The sequence below is a fragment of the Aethalodelphis obliquidens genome, unplaced genomic scaffold (assembly GCF_003676395.1).
Source record: "Aethalodelphis obliquidens isolate GAN/ISIS:26980383/991018 unplaced genomic scaffold, ASM367639v1 scaffold59, whole genome shotgun sequence".
In the NCBI taxonomy this organism is placed as follows: Eukaryota; Metazoa; Chordata; class Mammalia; order Artiodactyla; family Delphinidae; genus Aethalodelphis; species Aethalodelphis obliquidens.
In genome coordinates this window covers 7,705,157-7,722,988 of record NW_020838003.1, presented here as the reverse complement: position 1 = coordinate 7,722,988, position 17,832 = coordinate 7,705,157, and the positions used below count along the sequence as shown (strand labels likewise).

General features: G+C 35.6%; 1 protein-coding gene across 4 annotated transcripts in view; it reads left to right on the top strand.

Annotated features, from left to right (window-relative positions):
* Positions 1-17,832, top strand: part of ANTXR2 (ANTXR cell adhesion molecule 2) — a 212,511-nt gene that overhangs the window by 94,344 nt on the left and 100,335 nt on the right. For 3 of the 4 annotated variants that reach the window (XR_003428808.1, XM_027087434.1, XM_027087435.1), the window contains exons 13-16: positions 282-326; positions 1,162-1,254; positions 6,609-6,776; positions 7,093-7,173. Coding sequence is in view for 3 of the 4 variants with exons in the window: in XM_027087434.1 (XP_026943235.1) it covers positions 282-326; positions 1,162-1,254; positions 6,609-6,776; positions 7,093-7,173 (387 nt within the window). In the remaining variant the exon portion in view is untranslated. Of the gene's footprint in view, positions 1-281; positions 327-1,161; positions 1,255-6,608; positions 6,777-7,092; positions 7,287-17,832 lie in introns of those variants that run through there. The other variant, XM_027087433.1, reaches the window with a different exon arrangement.

The window sequence follows — 17,832 nt, the reverse complement described above, 5'->3', positions numbered from 1 at the left end:
ATCTGTATCATAAAGATAAAATGAATGAATGTGCTAGTTAGCTAGCTAGTTAGTCAAAGAAAACCTAGTAGTTGCTAGTTAGTCCAAAGCTAATTACAAACAAGCCCAGGTTCAAAAGGGAGGCATATGTTTTGGGAGGCTAGCTTCATCTGGGACATCTTTGGTGCCACCACAGTATTTTACTAATCTAATTATTTTTATACATCCTTTCTGTCTCCTCCCTGTGCCACTGAAGTTTCTGCATTTGATTGTTTTTTTTGGTTTTATTTTTTTTGGTACAGGTTATCAAGGACCCTCCTCCACCACCACCCTCTGCACCAAAAGAGGTAAATGAGTGCCTAATAAGTGATGTGGGTGTATTTAGATATTATCCCTAATTTGATCAATTACATTGTTATTAGATAACTGTGATACCTATGTATTGACTTTTGAAATTATGAAAATCAATTATATTTTGTGTTCTCATGATTTCTTTCATGTGCTAGAGGAACGGGACTTTCACACATTGATAAACGTAGACTAGCCATCAGGATAAATAGTACATAGAGATTTAATTTACTTTTTATAGCAATATATCAATAGTTCTGCTGTCACTTGTCTTATTTACAAAAAGTTTGAAGATCCAAGCTGGCAGCTTAAAGATAGTATTACTTTCTTCAAAATGATTATTACTTTTACATTACTCTGTTAGGCAAAATGGTGTTAGCAACAGAAAATAATGGTGTGCATTTTCAAAGCTTCTTAACTACCTATCTTTTCAGTACAAATTTCGCAGAGTTTAAATTTACACATACATTGAGGCTTTAAATGATCATTGAAATGCGGTCCTAATTTTAATGTTTTATCTTCTTAACTATGAAGTGATGAATAAATCTGGAAAAACCAAATGATGCTCATAGTTAAGGAGCAACTTCTGGTAGCCTAGTGAAATAAAGTAGATTCCTCAAATTGTGGAATGGAAGGAGTCCTCATATTCTGTAGAGCCTCACTTGAAATTTATGCACATAAGCATAAGTACATCCACATGTGCTATATGTAATTTTTACATATCAGTGTCATTATTCAGAAAAATATTTAAATATTTAAATGTGAGTTGGTTCTGACTAAGCAATATTTTAAGAAATTAATTAAACTCAGTTTTAAAAACTTGTATCCACATAGGAGGAAGAAGAACCTCTGCCTACCAAGAAATGGCCAACCGTGGATGCTTCTTATTATGGTGGTCGAGGGGTTGGAGGAATTAAAAGAATGGAGGTTGGTGTCTTGAAAAAAAATTAGAAGCTGATAATGTGGAATATGTAGTTTTAGAACTATCAAGCCATGGAAACTGTACTTTTCACAACTCAGTATCCTAATATCATCCATTTTTACTTAACACTAGGTCTTTTTTGGACAAATTTTTTTTCTATGGAATAATCCTAGCCATTTCAAAACTATTCAAGAAGAACTGACTTCATTAGTCAAAGAACTACATTGATAAGATTTCTGAATTCTAAAGGGCAAAACAAAATTAGGGTTTTTTTTTTTTTACTATTTTGGAAAAAATTCCTACGGAGAACATGAACTTTGAAGAAGCCAGATACTTAAAGTTGCAACAATGCTTGTCTTTGAAAAGATCCAATAGTTAAGTACTATTTGAGGAGAAAAATATTAAAATATTCAATGTCATGGATAAGACCCTATCACAAATGTAGAGGAAGTACATTTAAGGCTTTTTTTTTTATAGGTTTTAGTTACCACTTATGAATAATCATAATTAATATTAAATATCATTTATAGACTATTAAATTTTTAGACTGGCAAAACATGTGGACTAAAATTGAACTTAAATATTATATCTTGAAGATGAAATGAGGTTTTCTTACCACCACAGAAGTATTTTTCAAAGTGATGGATTAATTAATAATAAGCAGGCACTGTCAGCGCTGAGCCCTTAACAACAGTATAGATAGGCCAACATCCCACCCGAAGGAGAAATTGGAAGAATTTTCTCATTGATATGGTGACATTATTATTAAACACAGATCCTGGCATTTCTTTCTTATTAGTTATTCTTTAATTTTATTTCTCAATAAGAAAGAATTTTTAAGTGTTTTGCAATCATTGCACGTCTCCTACTGTCATATCTGCTTTGTCCCATTACTGCCAGCAAAAATCAATAAGCTAATTAACAACCTCACAACTGTTGCAATTTTCTTTTCTTTCTTTTTTATTTTTTTTAATTTTTTTGTTGTGCCATGTGGCATGCAGGATCTTAGTCCCCCGGCCAGGGATCAAACCCGTGACCCCTGCAGTGGAAGCGTGGAGTCTTAACCACTGGACCACTAGGGAAGTCCCACAATTTTCTCTTTTTATACATTTCAATAAAATTCAGATTCCCAAGGAGAATTTCCCATTTTCAACATAAATTTCAGTACTCTTCAAAAGAAGTCCAGACTTACTTAAATGACTGTCATTACTAAAGTGGTTATCTGATAGTGATTCTCATTTTCTTGACCACATTAGATCTTAAAATAATGCATGTTTTCCTAAGAGCTTGCCACTTTATTGCTGATATCTTCTGAGACAGGTACCTCATTGCCAATAAGCCATGAAAAAGGCAGGTGCTAGAACTTACTACATTTGTCTTTTGGAGAAAATATTGCTTCTGTGTTTGCAGGTGGGTAATTGGGAATATCAAGCAGTACAAGAGAACATGGTGAGGCTAGCTCTTGTTGCTTGACATGGAAGGAAGGTCATTTTCCTTTCATTTGCCTTTGTTGTGTCATTCTAGGATTGGAGAGGTTGGGGAGAGTGTGGACTGGATGTCCCTACGTATTAAAAAATACAGTTGTAAATAAAATCATTACATATGAATATCCAAATATGATCTGTCATAGCTTATTTTTAGTTTATTTAGTCTCGTTCCAAAATGTGTGTATAAAAAGATGTATGCAGGGGGAAAAGGGTTTGACAGGAAATAGCACAACATGTTAGTAGCTTTCTCTGAATGGAGTGATTTTCAATTTGTGTTATATATTTCCCTGTTTGTTCCCAACTTATTTGACAGTGAGCATGTACTAATTTATATTCAGAATAATAAACTTAATTCCATTTTGAAATCCACACATATAAAATACCACATGACAATGAGATTCAGATATATTAGTTCTTGCTAAAAACACGAGGAATTGTGGCAGGTTTTTGTTACTCCAATATTCCATGTTCCAAAGATTAAGATCTCTTTCTACAGAAAAGAAAAGTTTATGCATGAGCTACTGAATGGGTTCTGAGTTAAAAGGCATATTATTGGAATATGGTCAAGAAAGCCAAGGGCCCATGGACATTCTTGAGTAACTCACATTTCATGTTTTAAGAGTTATTGACTCTTTTACTTAAAATGTAAAATTTAATTTAATTTAATTCAAACTTAATTGAAATTTATTTATTTGTGTTTTACTTATTGACTGTTAATTAATGTGAAGTTATATTGCCCTAGCTTTTTAGCTGAAGAAAATTTATGAGAAGGACTCACTCACTTTTAATAAATCAGAGTTCATTTTAGCCATGGATAATTTTGGCTATGTTTTATGTAGTACTCCATCAACGAAATGGAAATGAGAATGAAGAAAAAAATGAGGAAGTAAATGTGGGCTTCACAAAGGGGAAACACAGTATGTAAAAATACACAATAAAAAAATAAACTGAGGGACTTCCTTGGCAGTACAGTGATTAAGACTTCATGTTTCCACCACAAGGGGCACAGGTTCAATCCCTGGTTGGGGAACTAGGATCCCATATGCCACACAGTGAGGCCAAAAACAACAAAGAAAAAATAAACTAAGAATTTAGTGCCTTTAGACTTTTTCAAACATCAACTAATTTAAACTTGGAGAGGAAAAATAGAAAACATAACTTGTTTTAAAACAATGCCTATTCAAACCTGAAAAGTATTTTCCTTAAAAAAATTCCCCAGTTTAAACTGGGGAAAATGAAAGGAATTATAGAAATTATGAGCACATCTGAATTAAAGAATAAATCTTCATAACTCAATGTTATTTTAAGCCAGTATAGGGATTTTACCTAGAAATTTTTTCTTCCTCCTAAATATTTAAACACTATTATAATCACAGTTTGCAGAAAGCTGGAACTGAGCTGATGTTAATAACAGCTGGTAGCACAACTGATCCACAATACCTAATGGCTTCAAATGTGTGTTTCTGCCAGTTCCGCGTGAAACTGTTTTTGTTTCTTTTCTCAATTCTGAAATTGCTCCTTTATGATACAACCTCCAAATATGCTGTGGAAATTATGGAATTTCATTGTTTATCATGAAAGCCAAGTAGAATAGGAAGAATTTAGCTATCAAGCTTGCACTTTTTTTTAAATAGTAAAAAGTCAGATATATTAATTCTGTTAAGGCTGCCTTTAGCAATCCATTCTTGTTATTCTTTTATCCTTTTTGACTATCTCAATGTGGTCAAACTAAAATATTAAAATTTATACATATAAGTGTATATATATATTTATTTGCTTTTAAGAGTTTTAGGAAAACTCTATATAAAGTGTTTCCTAGTTTGAGTGAGATTGAGTGAGAATTGATTGTTGTATTATCTGTGGTGATGGTGATAATAATGATAAAACAGCTACTTCATGAACTAACACAATGGATTTATTTAATGCATTTCCTTTATACCTCAGCAACTATGTATCATATGTTTAGAAATGCAATGTTGGGTCAGGACTCTAGTTCAACTGTCTTCGTGTTCTTTATCTGAGAATGGTACAATGATACTTGGAGGAAGAATATGAGTACCATTACCTCTAGAATATCAACTGTGAAGGCTGGGTTAGTTAAAATCTAAGTTAAAAATCCATCATTTCTGAATGGATCTAAATTTTACCTACTTATATTTCTACTCTGAATTACTTCTCTCTGTTATGATACTTATATGTTTATTTGACTGTGTATCTTCATTTGTTTTTTATTTTTTCCCTTAAAATTGAGACTTTACAACTGCAGGAGATGTGTCCTGGTTTTAGAGTTTCTTAGTTCAATTTAGATATATCTAAAGATTTTTAAAGTTTTACCTTATCTAGGTGAAGACACTGTGATTTGAAAGAGAAGGTCATTTCTCTGGAAAAAAAGCCAACTAGCTAGTTCTAAAGGTTTAATGGTATTTAAAACAATTTTAACGACCTCATAAAGAACATTCTAGTACCACTGATAACACTGAAAGATACAGATACATTTTAATGACCCAACAGAGTCCACTTGAAATTGAAAACCTACTCTAAAATTGTAGTAAAAAAAAAGGTAAAAACATCTAAGTAAGCCTTATCAAAAAGCTATGAATAGATCTTTCTATGAACAGTAATCATCTGTATTCCTACCCACTAATTCACGTCATTAAAATGCTTTTAAAAAGCATTTAATCATTTTTTCTTTGTAGAAATTATTCAACTCTGGTGAGCCACTGTGTGCCCTGGACAGGCCTTCCTGATTCTTTTTAGAGCTTCACTTATCTTTGTCTTCTTTGGTAACATTCTTGGTTTTTAGACTTCTCTACTGTTCCTGATTGGACAAAGCCTTTCTCCAGGGGCCACAACTTCTTCACATGCCCACACATGAAAAAATTTGGCTAAAATGTAGCCAATTTTCATTGAAAAGTAAAGAAAACATCATTTGACCTTTTTGTTTTCAATGTCTAGGTTTTTCAGAGAAAGGAATCCTCCCAAATTTGTGGAATTCCCTGGTGTCCCTGAATTTTTCTCTTCAAAGCAGAGTCTTTTCAGATTTGTCTTCCTCAATGAAAAACTGATATGTCAAATAACCATACCCATATGAATAGAAGAAATAAAGACTGAGAGCTACTTTACAAGAAGTTGAGAAAAATGTATATAATTATTTTATTTCCAAAGGCTAAAATTTAAATCATACTTTTTGCCTTAGTCAAACTTGATGGAAAGTTTGGAAGGAAAAATTAACTCCTTTGTATAAAATATATTTGTAAAATTCAAACCTATTTGAAACTTAGTGCACCCTTCAGACTACATATGTTCAAATCCCTGTCCTGCTGCTTACTAGCTGTGTGGCTTTGGGCTCATCACTTAACCTCTCTGTGTCTCAGTTTCCTCATCTGGAAGCAAAAACATAGTATCTATCTCATTGCATTTTTGTATGGATTAAATGCAGCTTGGCACATAATAATCATTCAATAAATGCTAATTATCATCATCATTATCATCTATTTCACCCAGTGCCATCAGTATATACAGGTATGTCTTTAGCTAGAAGGAGAACATACCTAATTAGAGAATAGAATTACACACTGTCATGCATTTCGTATGTAAAACACAAATTAACTCCTTATTTGAAACAATGGAGAAATGGCTGCATCAAATTTAATAGATGCCAGATTTTTATAAAGGATCTTTATTTCTAGGATATTAATATTAAATACATGAGTGGTGAGAAACCTATTAAATCTCAGAAGAGTAGGAATTTGGAGCTAGGATACCTACTCATCTTTGGACTCTGAGGTGGTGAATCAAAGAACCAACTAAACAAGAGCCTGTTTCTCTAGGCCACTATATGTCTGATATCAGTATTTCTCTTTGTTTTAAAGGTTCGTTGGGGTGATAAAGGATCTACGGAGGAAGGTGCAAGGCTAGAGAAAGCCAAAAATGCTGTGGTGACCATTCCTGAAGAACCAGAGGAGCCCCTTAGGCCCAGACCACCTCGACCCAAACCCACACTCCAGCCTCCTCAGACAAAGTGGTACACACCAATTAAGGTGACTGTTCAAACTTTGTGGGATTTAACGGCAACTTCCTAGAGAAAGTGTAATCCTTTTAGTCTCCCTGCCTGCCCCCGCAACCATCTGCAGGAGGACCAAGGTATATCAAATAACAGACATTCAATTTACCTTATAACAACTGAATATTTCTCAGTAACAAGAAACTCCATTTTTGTTATTTATTTATTCGTTAAATTTATGAAAGAAATGAGAGGAGAAAATAAGGCTTTACCGTCTTCATTTTAGCTTATTTATTTAACAAGCAGAGGCCGAGTACATTCCCCAGGTATTTACAGGTCACGTTTCCCTTTAGGGTCGGCTGGATGCCCTCTGGGCTTTGTTGCGGAGGCAGTATGACCGGGTGTCCTTGATGCGACCTCAGGAAGGAGATGAGGTTTGTATGTGGGGATGTGTTAGGAAAATAGTGACCGCTCAGGTGTGTATAAGGAAGGGAGGGAAATAATAATCAAAAAGAACCTAAAGTCCTCATTACAGCTGAAGAAGGAATTATTATTGTCTCATGCAAATTCCTATTATGTAGGGTGCTTAATAAATGATTATCTATTGTTAGAATATGTCTTCAAGCCACAGTTTAACACGAGGCCCTTTTCAAGTAACATAAAAATTAAGGTCCACTGTACATATACTTTAATAAGCACACTCAATGCTTCAGCCTTTGACTTGGACGGTGTCACATTCTGTTCTGAGGTTTTTTACCCAGCGGGGAGGACAGAGTGGGGATTAGTAAGTCTTGCTATCATTTACTAACATTGAGGCCTGGGGTACATGCCTCAGATCCTCTGTTGCTTTAGGTATAAATAAGTATTTTTAAGTAGGTATAAATAAGTATTTTAAAGTATATTTTTAAGTATATTTTAAGTATTTTTAAAATAAGTATTTTCCTGCCTTGATTTAATCTAATTTCTTGAAAATGTGAAAGTGCTTTGAAAGTTATAAAGCGTTATGGACATCTGCAATGGTGAGATACACACACACACTTATGTATAAAAATACATACATAAATACATACACACATATATGTGTATGCATTTTCCCTATCAAGGAAGCCTTTTTTAAAAAAATATTTATTTAGTTAGTTGTGCCAGGTCTTAGGTGCGGCTCGCAGGCTCCCTAGTTGAGGCACATGGGCTCCTTAGTTGTGGCATGCGAACTCATAGTTGCAGCATGCATGTGGGATCTAGTTCCCTGACCAGGATTGAACCTGGGACACCTGTACTGAGAGCACAGAGTCTTAACCACTGTGCTACCAGGGAACTCCCAAGGAAGCCTTTTTGAGGCTTTTTTATTATTGGAAATTTGGCTAGAATTACTCCAACTTTATAATTTCTTTAATATATAAGCACTATTTCCTGTTGTATCGATATAAGAAAAATAGTTTAAAACCTTTTCATATGCAACAATGAGCAGGTTTGGTTCAGAGACACAATACTGTTAGTAATAATAACAGAATCTTTTCATTGTGTGTCAACGTGATCATCATTCTGTTTTAACAAGTGCATGAACTTCATTGATTTCAGCTTCAGAGGACATTAGGTTATTCAGGTCTGATGGGCTTTTTTTTTTTTTAAGGATGAAATAACTGATGAGATTAATATTTATTTTTCAGTGCCAAGCTATATTTAGTGTTATATGGTTCTAGCTAAGTGTTTAAAATACCAAAACATCTAAATTTTTAGATCTTACTTCTATGAGATGGAGGTAGTTTTATAAACATCTGAGTTCAGCCATTTGGAGAAGCAATTTAAGAAAATATTCCTGGAATATTCCCAACAGATCATTTACCCTTTGCTTGGACCATAAGTAGAGAGAACCAGGTGGTTTATGAAGCAGCCTCTTTCATTACCAAACCACTGTGGTTAATAGAAAGTTCTTATATTTAATGAAATTTGTGCCTCTGTTTAAATTAATGCATGATCTGGAGTTCTGCTTCTGGAACAACATATAACAATACTATTCTTCAATATTCTAAACTTTTACTTTACAGGTTTTTAGATTGTTTTCATGTATCATCTTAGTTTTCTGTCCCCCAAGTTAGACATTAGTTCATTTGTTCAATAATTTTCATCTTTTTGAGTGTTGGGTATAGTGCTAGCACTAAAGATGTATTAGCAAAAACAGAGAGTGGTTCCAGCACTCTTGTCAGTACTTTCTGTATTCTTTTAACTCTCATGATTAAAATTTAGTTTTTTGGCCTTTTTTCACTTGTACTAATTTTGACTTAATTCAATAATTTCTGAATTATAAATATGCACAAGTAATGGCATTAGGTGATACTGGGGAGTGGGTACAAACTATAACCTTTGCCCTTAAGAAACTAAAATTTGTTTGGGAAACAAGATACATACAAAAATAAAATTTATTCCAGAATGTGCTCTGGGCCATTTATAGGTAGGTTTCAAGTACTCTTGAGTGTATAGAGGAAGAGAGATTAACTCTTCCTGGAGGAACTTGGGAATGCTTCTTCAAAAATACAGGCCTTCTATCTTTGAAAATGAGTAGGGATTCATCAGGTGAAGTTAGGTGGAATGGGTATTTCCACAGATGAAGCATCATGAATAAAATCTCTGAGGCAGCCAAGAACAGTGGTTTGTGGATAGTCTGGGGCAAATATGACCTTCAAAGTCCAGGGGAAGAGAAATTTTTGACAATACTCTGTGATAAGTGTCTTTTGGTGTCCATTTGATCAATCTTGATGTTGTGGTTTATACTTTGTGTCCTATTTAATTGATCTTTCCCTATTTTGATGTCATAAAGATGTTCTTTTGTATTGTCTTCAGAAAGTTTTAAAAAATTTTACCTTTAGTCCATCTGGAATTTATGTTTGTAAATAAGGTAAAGCAAGGAACTAATTTTATTATTTTCTTGTGTGTGTTAATAGTAAGCTGTCCCAGGACCATTTATTATTTTTATTTATTTTTCCATGTGTTTGTGTTTTTTACATTTTTGTTTTCCCTGTAATTGTTTTCTAATCTCATAGTGTTGTGGTCAGAAAAGATTCTTGATATGATTTCAATTTTCTTAAATTTACTGAGGCTTGATTTGTGACCCAAGATGTGATCTATCCTGAAGAATGTTCCATGCACACTTGAGAAGAAAGTGTAATCTGCTGTTTTTGGATGGAATGTCCTATAAATATCAATTAAATCGATCTGGTCTATTGTGTATTGTCTCTACTTAAAGCTGTGTTTCCTTATTAATTTTCTGTTTGGATGATCTGTCCATTGGTGTAAGTGAGGTGTTAAAGTCCCCCACTATTATTGTGTTACTGTCAATTTCCTCTTTTAGAGCTGTTACCAGTTGCCTTCTGTATTGAGGTGCTCCTACGTTGGGTGCATATATATTTATAATTGTTATATCTTCTTCTTGGATTGATCCCTTTATCATTAAGTAGTGTCCTTCCTTGTCTCTTGTAACACTCTTTATTTTAAAGTCTATTTTATCTGATATGAGTATTGCTACCCCAGCTTTCTTTTGGTTTCCATTTGTATGGAATATCTTTCTCCATCCCCTCACTTTCAGTCTGTATGTGTCCCTAGGTCTGAAGTGGGTCTCTTGTAGACAGCATATATGTGGGTCTTATTTTTGATCTATTCAGCAAGCCTGTGACTTTTGGTTGGAGCATTTAATCCATTCACATTGGAGTTTGTTTTTGTAGGTCCTTTTGTCTCTTGTGTTTCCCACTTAGAGATGTTCCTTTAGCATTTGTTGTAGAGCTGGTTTGGTGGTGCTGAGTTCTCTTAGCTTTTGCTTGTCTGTAAAGCTTTTGATTTCTCCTTCGAATCTGAATGAGATCCTTGCTGGGTAGAGTAATCTTGGTTGTAGGTTCTTCCCTTTCATCACTTTAAATATATCATGCCACTCCCTTCTTTGTATGTTATTTGTCATTTTTCCCTTGCTGCTTTCAATAATTTTTCTTTGTCTTTAATTTTTGCCAATTTGATTACTATGTGTCTCGGTGTATTTCTCCTTGGGTTTATCCTGTATGGGACTCTCTGCACTTCCTGGACTTGGGTGGCTATTTCCTTTCCCATGTTAGGGAAGTTTTTGACTATAATCTGTTCAAATATTTTCTCGGGTCCTTTCTCTCTCTCTTCTCCTTCTGGGACCCCTATAATGTGAATATTGTTGCATTTAATGTTGTCCCAGAGGGCTCTTAGGCTGTCTTCATTTCTTTTCATTCTTTTTTCTTTATTCTGTTTTGCAGCAGTGAATTCCACCATTCTGTCTTCCAGGTCACTTATACGTTCTTCTGCCTCAGTTATTCTACTATTGATTCCTTCTAGTGTATTTTTCATTTCAGTTATTGTATTGTCCATCTCTGTTTGTTTGTTCTTTAATTCTTCCAGATTTTTGTTAAACATTTCTTGCATCTTCTCGATCTTTGCCTCCATTCTTTTTCCGAGGTCCTGGATCATCTTCACTATCATTATTCTGAATTCTCTTTCTGGAAGGTTGCCTATCTCCATTTCATTTAGTTGTTTTTCTGGGGTTTTATCTTGTTCCTTCATCTGGCACATAGCCCTCTGCCTTTTCATCTTGTCTATCTTTCTGTGAATGTGGTTTTCATTCCACAGGCTGCAGGATTGTAGTTTTTCTTGCTTCTGCTGTCTGCCCTCTGGTGGATGAGGCTATCTCCCAGGACCATTTATTAAAGGTTCTTTTTAAAGAAAAAAAAAAAAAAGATAGTCTGGAAGTTGGGGATTAAAACCAGAATGGAAGGTTGGGAATAGACGATAAGAAGTCTTTGAGTTTGGATAAATTGATATATTTGTGCTTTTGAATGATGCATTGTACTCATTCTTTCATTCATTCAACAAATATTTATCTAGTGTCGAACGTGTACCAAGCACTTTGTTAGATACCAAGTAAATCTAACATTCTTCTTAGATTATAGTGCTAGAATATTTTACATGTTGCCCCAGCAGGTTAAGTCGTCATTCATTTTTCCATAATTGAAGAATGTTGCTTCCTTTATTTTGACCAAAGTTTCCTTTGTTTTTTAGTAATTTGGTCACACTTCTGTCTTATATAATCCTAAAGCCTTTTATTCTAACTCTTGGGGTTAAATTGTTTCAAAATTCAGAATTTTTCAGATTTTAGGAATCTGATACAGTCCATATATCATATTTCATGTAAAGCATCATCTCTTCAGCTCATTACTGAGACATTCTGCTACAGAAATATTAATTGTTACAAGTGGATAAATAAAGACCATAAATACTCTCAAGTTAGTTCAGGTCAGGTTTTGGTGACAAACTTACCATAAAACTTTCAGTTTTCAAAGATTTTGTATTTCAAAAATATAGACAAAAGATAGTAAACTTTTATTGTGTTATTGTGTTATTAACTAAAATTCCAATATTTTCACTCTTCACCTATAGACATGATTTATGTTTTTTTAATTTGTTTTTATTTAAATGCAGGACTTTAAGCTTAGTAAATATCAATTGTTAGTGCAATCAATTGATTTGCTTTTCCATCAAATATCTGATTCTATATGTGCCTGACACAGTCTGACTTAATCATTTTTCATAGTACCTATTCTTGATGGCTTTGTTGCTTCCAGAATTTTTGTCACTTAGTTCAAGCCACTGTTCAGACCTCAGTGGGGTACTCCATGAGAGCCTTGGTTGTCTAGGTTGACACTCTACACAGTTAATTGACATGAATACGGTAAAGCTAGGAGCCCACCAATACTATAAACTCAGTTTACCATCTTACTCCAAGGATATTTAATAAATTTTGTTAAATAGTTTGCTGAATTTAATTTAATAGTTTGCTGAACGTATATTTATGTATTCCCCCATCCAACCAAACCAGTGATCCAAAATTATTTGATCATGGAAATTAGGTAAGTGTGACATGATTAGCTCTTTTGCTTCTGATTCTTGCTATGATCCTTTATAATATTTATTATTTTTTTAAAGTGGGGTTTGATGTCAACTCTATAGTTACCAGCATATAACTTTTTTCCTTTAGACAACCTGAGAGATCTTTGCCCTCCCCTTTTTTTTCTCATCTTCCCATTTTTCATGTTTCACAAAGATTATTAAGAATATTTGAGTTTCTTTCAACTCCACATCATCTGTCAGATCCTCTTTATTTGATGGAATTAATGCCAATGTAAAATTCCCGTCCCCCATACATACATGACTATAACCTGTATTTTTTCAGAGACTAAATTATAGAATTACACAGCAAGAATCATTCTAATACTGTGGCAGAATTAGTGTTCTGTATGTTATTAGTACAACTGAAGAGTCCCTACATTTGTTATATATTTACATTATGTTTTAGGAAGTCAGCATACTGTTTCGGTCGTATGATCTCTAGAATGCTTTCCTTCCCCCACTCCTTCCTTCCTTCCTCCCTCCCTCCCTCCTTACCTCCCTCCTTCCCTCCTTACCTCCCACCCTCCCTCCCTCCCTGCTTTCCCTCCCTCCCTTCCTTCCTTTCATTCATCCATCTAATCTGTTTCTTCTCAAACACATTTATCTTCACTATGCTTTCACTTAACACAGTTGCTAATTTCTTATACCAGTTTATGCATTTCTTATACACTGTGCTGATTTTCTTTTTGGCTTCTTCTTCTGAATGAAGTATTTCAATTGCTCTATTCTTTTCCTTATGAACACAGTAACTATTGTTATTGGTAAGGCCAACCCATGTGACTCTGTGTACTTGTGCCCCAAAGAATCTGAACCAATCATAGGACACTTACTCATAGTAAATATTTGGTGGATTTTATTTAAAAGACTTTATAATAACTGGAATAATCAAATATTATTATCCAAAAAGTAATATTTAATTATTTGTCTAAATAAAATCATGTTTGCATGGTGCATGGCATAATCTGTTATTATAGTAGACACTCCAGCATCCCACAAATTTTATTTTAAAAAAAGGACATATAATATTTTTAAAATTCCAGTACTTTTTTTGCTTTAAAGTAGCTTTCATTTGAGAAACTTTATTTACCTAGTAAGAAATTGAGGACCCAGAGGCAGAAAGAGAATAAGGGATTTAGAGGATATTTGGCCCAGCTAATTTTGATGTATGATATAAAGCTGGGGTGATTTGCTTTATCTGTGCATGAGAAAAAGACCCTGGCTCACTGTTACCTTCTGTTGGTGGTAGAAGTCACCGTGGCTAGTTAGTTAAGCTCTCAAAAATTAAACTGCCTGAACTCTATGGTTTTTATCAATTTAGTTTCTATAGACATGGTTTGTCTCATAGGATTACATGGGGTAGAGAAAAATTTAAATTTAGGTGACTAAGATGTCCAAGTAGCAGTGTCCTCTAGTTTTCTGGCCATTCTTTGCTTTGGATTTTCTAGGCAAGCCAGGGCATAATCGTTGAATGAGAAAGTGTCTTGGAGTTTTTTCTGATAGCTTTAGATAACTAGACTTACCTATGATTAGGTTCCATCAACATAAGGAAGGGTAAAATTCTGTCTTCAAAGTTACTCCCCTGAAACCAATCAGTACTTGATTAAACTAAGTTAAAATATTGATCTCAAATTACTCAGACTACTCATGAAAGATTTCATAAATACTATATATACGGTATGTGTACTATATATACGGTATATGTAGGTATATATATGTATTGATATTGATTCCACTAAAAAGGTTTGTCTCTGCATATCAAATAGTTCATTGGAACAAATGTTATTAGCTATTCAAGTCCAGTTCTTTTTAAGAGAAACTTTCTTATCAACATATCAATTGGTGAATAAATTTTGCAAATAATTTTGTTATTTTCCTGTGCTTGTAAAGGCTTGTGTATGTTTACTTTTGATTATGCTTCTTATGAAATGTGTGTATGGTATAGGAAGGGTGTGGGGGGTGTGTGTGTGTGTGTGTGTGTGTTTAAAGCAATTTGTACATTGTAGAGATTAGGAGGACTTTTGGAAACATTTTCATATCATTAGACATGGATGCAGTTTGCTTCATATTGTCAAGAAACAAATGAGAATGCTTTCTCATTTCTGAATTTTAAAGATATAGTCACGCTTTTCTTGAAAAAAAAAAAAAAAAGACACAACAAACTACACTGCTGGAGAGACAGTAAAACACAATTGTTTTCAGGTTGTGGCTGATGGTTCCAAAATAACACAACCTCTGCCTAGTCAACGGCGTGTTTTCTACCTTGGAAACCAATCTTGTCATTTATTTTTAAATTGTTTACTGCAGATTCTGCTTCTTGAGAATTTAGTTTAATAAACAAATCAGCGTCTGTAGGACTAAACCGGGAGTCACACACACTTACTGTGCAAGTCCCGTCACGCTGAATTTCAAGCCAAATACTCTCCTTTTACGGCTCAGAGGCCGCACCGGGCTCATTTGCAAAATTCACCGCTGAATTGAAGTCCTTGATCAAGTAATTGAAGTTCAGGCATCAAGAATCCAAGTGGCGCGAGAGATCTCTCGCTCTGCCCCTCACTCCCGCTACCTATGGACGCCGCCAGCCCCTGCCGAGGTGGCGGGGTCCGGCAGCCGGGCCTGGGCTTTGATTGTGGCTGTAATTCCTCGCAGTCATGAATGTTGCAGCGCACCGCGCGCTTCCAGGTGTGAGCGAGCAGGTTGTCACCGACATCTGTTTGCAGCGGCGGCAGCGGCCGCCCCGGCCCGCAGCGAGCGGCCGGATTGTCAGCGGAGGTAGTTGAGAGCGGCAGGAACGTTTTGGTCTCACGCTCGCTGCCTGGAGGCTTGAAACACCAAAGGTAGGAGCGGGGGTGGACACAGCTGCGCTCCCTAACTTGCCTTAGGCACAAATAAAGAGATCTAATGCAGTTTGACTCCGTGGCGGTGGGGAGACGAGGACAGAAAGCCACTTCAGAGACAACTTAACGCTGCAACATCTGCCGCCAAGTTTCCAGGGAGTGACGGGGGACAGCAGGTACAGATCGAAGTCTCCACATAACCTCCATTAAGCCGTGGACTCTTTTGAAGGGCCTCCATCAAACATGCTGGAGTCCGCAGCAGGAGTTTTGTTTGGTTTTCAAAGCGGTGTTTTGTTTTTGCAATAACAAGGTAATTTATAAATGATGCATTACCATGCGTTCTCCTTTTTTATCTGAAAAGAGAGAGCCAGAGAAGCAGCAAAGCGAAGAAAGAAGAAAGCGCAGCACTAGTTTGGGAGTTGTTCCACAAACCAATTAAATCTCCAAGGAGCTTCCTGTCTGTAATCGAGGTTATGTTAACCTTCAGACCGCAGTCCCTCGTTCACCAGTAAGCAGACAAATTTAAATACGGCAATAAAAGAATCCTAGTGATAGTAACATCTGTGAAGTACGCCCACTATGTCTGTTTTTAAACTTAGGGCTTTTTATTACATGGAGATGAAATAGAATTAGATTTTTTCCAATGTATTTCATTTTTTAGTAAGACAAAATTTAGAAAATTGCATTGACTTTTTTCCCCATTTATAAAGGTTTCATACTGATAGTTGGATATTAAAACTCAAAAGTAAGAATCACACGTTAACGGAAGCATTTTTCTCTTTTGAGGAAGTTCCCTCTCTACCACCTAGATCCAGCTGGAAAAAAATTTAAGGATTTGTATAATTTTCGCTGGGAATATTGCAAAAACTCATAATTGTGCACACACACATCTATGGCATAACAGATTTGGTTAAAATACTAGTCTGGCAAGTAGAGCTCCAGGGTATGGTAAGGTAATAAAGATTCCATGGTAATGTAAACTTTTATCATTAATAATATTTAGGCTGCCTCACCTGAGGAAATAGCTGTGCCACCACTGAGATAAAGGAAAGATGCTGACTTGAAGGTAGCCTTTGGAGTGGGTGCAGCTGGGGAGCAATGGCCTGGGGAGAAACGCGGGCATGTGGCAAAGTTTTCATCAGTCAGTGGTGAAATAAGCAACATAAATGCGTAGTGAGTTTCCAATTAACCTAAATTTATTACGTGGAGAGGACTTATGTTAATTGTGCAGATATTTTCATTTTTTTAAATGATTGATGGTAGCTGCTTTTATAAAGAAAAATGTTCATTATAACAGAACTCAATGCCAGTCCTCTGATTTTTAAACAATCTGCAGGAAAAAAAAAAAAAAAAAAACCCACAAAAACCCAACCTGAGACCATAGGTAGCACAGGTTCATTTAAAAGGCACCACAGAAGCCTGATAACCGCAGTGGCAGATGATTCAGGCTGGACCTCTGGCTTACATTTCCAGTTCTAGATTTATGTTCACTCCTCTGTCAGTCCTGCTTCTGAATTCTCATGCTCAAAACAAATGGCCTCACCCTCTTCAATGGCGGCTTCGTCAAGGATTCTTACCCTCCCAAGGATCACTCTGAACTCTGTCATGCTTACAAATCACCCAGTGCTCTGTGCTATCAAACCACTTCATCTTCAGATTGAAGAAGCATCTGGAAGGCACAGATTTTGTGCCACACTGCCTTTAAGTTCCCCATCACATTTGCAAAACGTAAACCAGTTGTGTGTGTTTCTGAGCAGTTTGAAACCTTCACTCAGATGATTTGATATGTCAGATGTTTTCAGTGCTTGGAATTATGATGCTAATGACTGCATTCTTTTTTTTAAATTTTTATTCGAGTATAGTTGCTTTACAATGTTGTGTTAGTTTCTACTGTACAGCAAAGTGAATCAGCTATGCGTATACATATATCCCTTCTTTTTTGGATTTCCTTCCCATTTAGGCAACACAGAGCATTGAGTAGAGTTCCCAGTAGGTTCTCATAGTTGTCCTTTTTTTTTTTTTTTTTTTTCACGGTATGCAGGCCTCTCACTGTTGTGGCCTCTCCTGTTGCAGGGCGCGCAGGTTCAGCGGCCATAGTTCACGGGCCCAGCCGCTCTGCGGCATGTAGGATCTTCCCGGACCAGGGCACGAACCCATGTCCCCTGCATCGGCAGGCGGACTCTCAACCACTGCGCCACCAGGGAAGCCCCGTAGTTGTCTATTTTATACATCGTATCAATAATGACTGAATTCTTAAACTTAGTTTTTCGATTCTATGAAAATATTTTGTGTCCTATAGCCAAACTT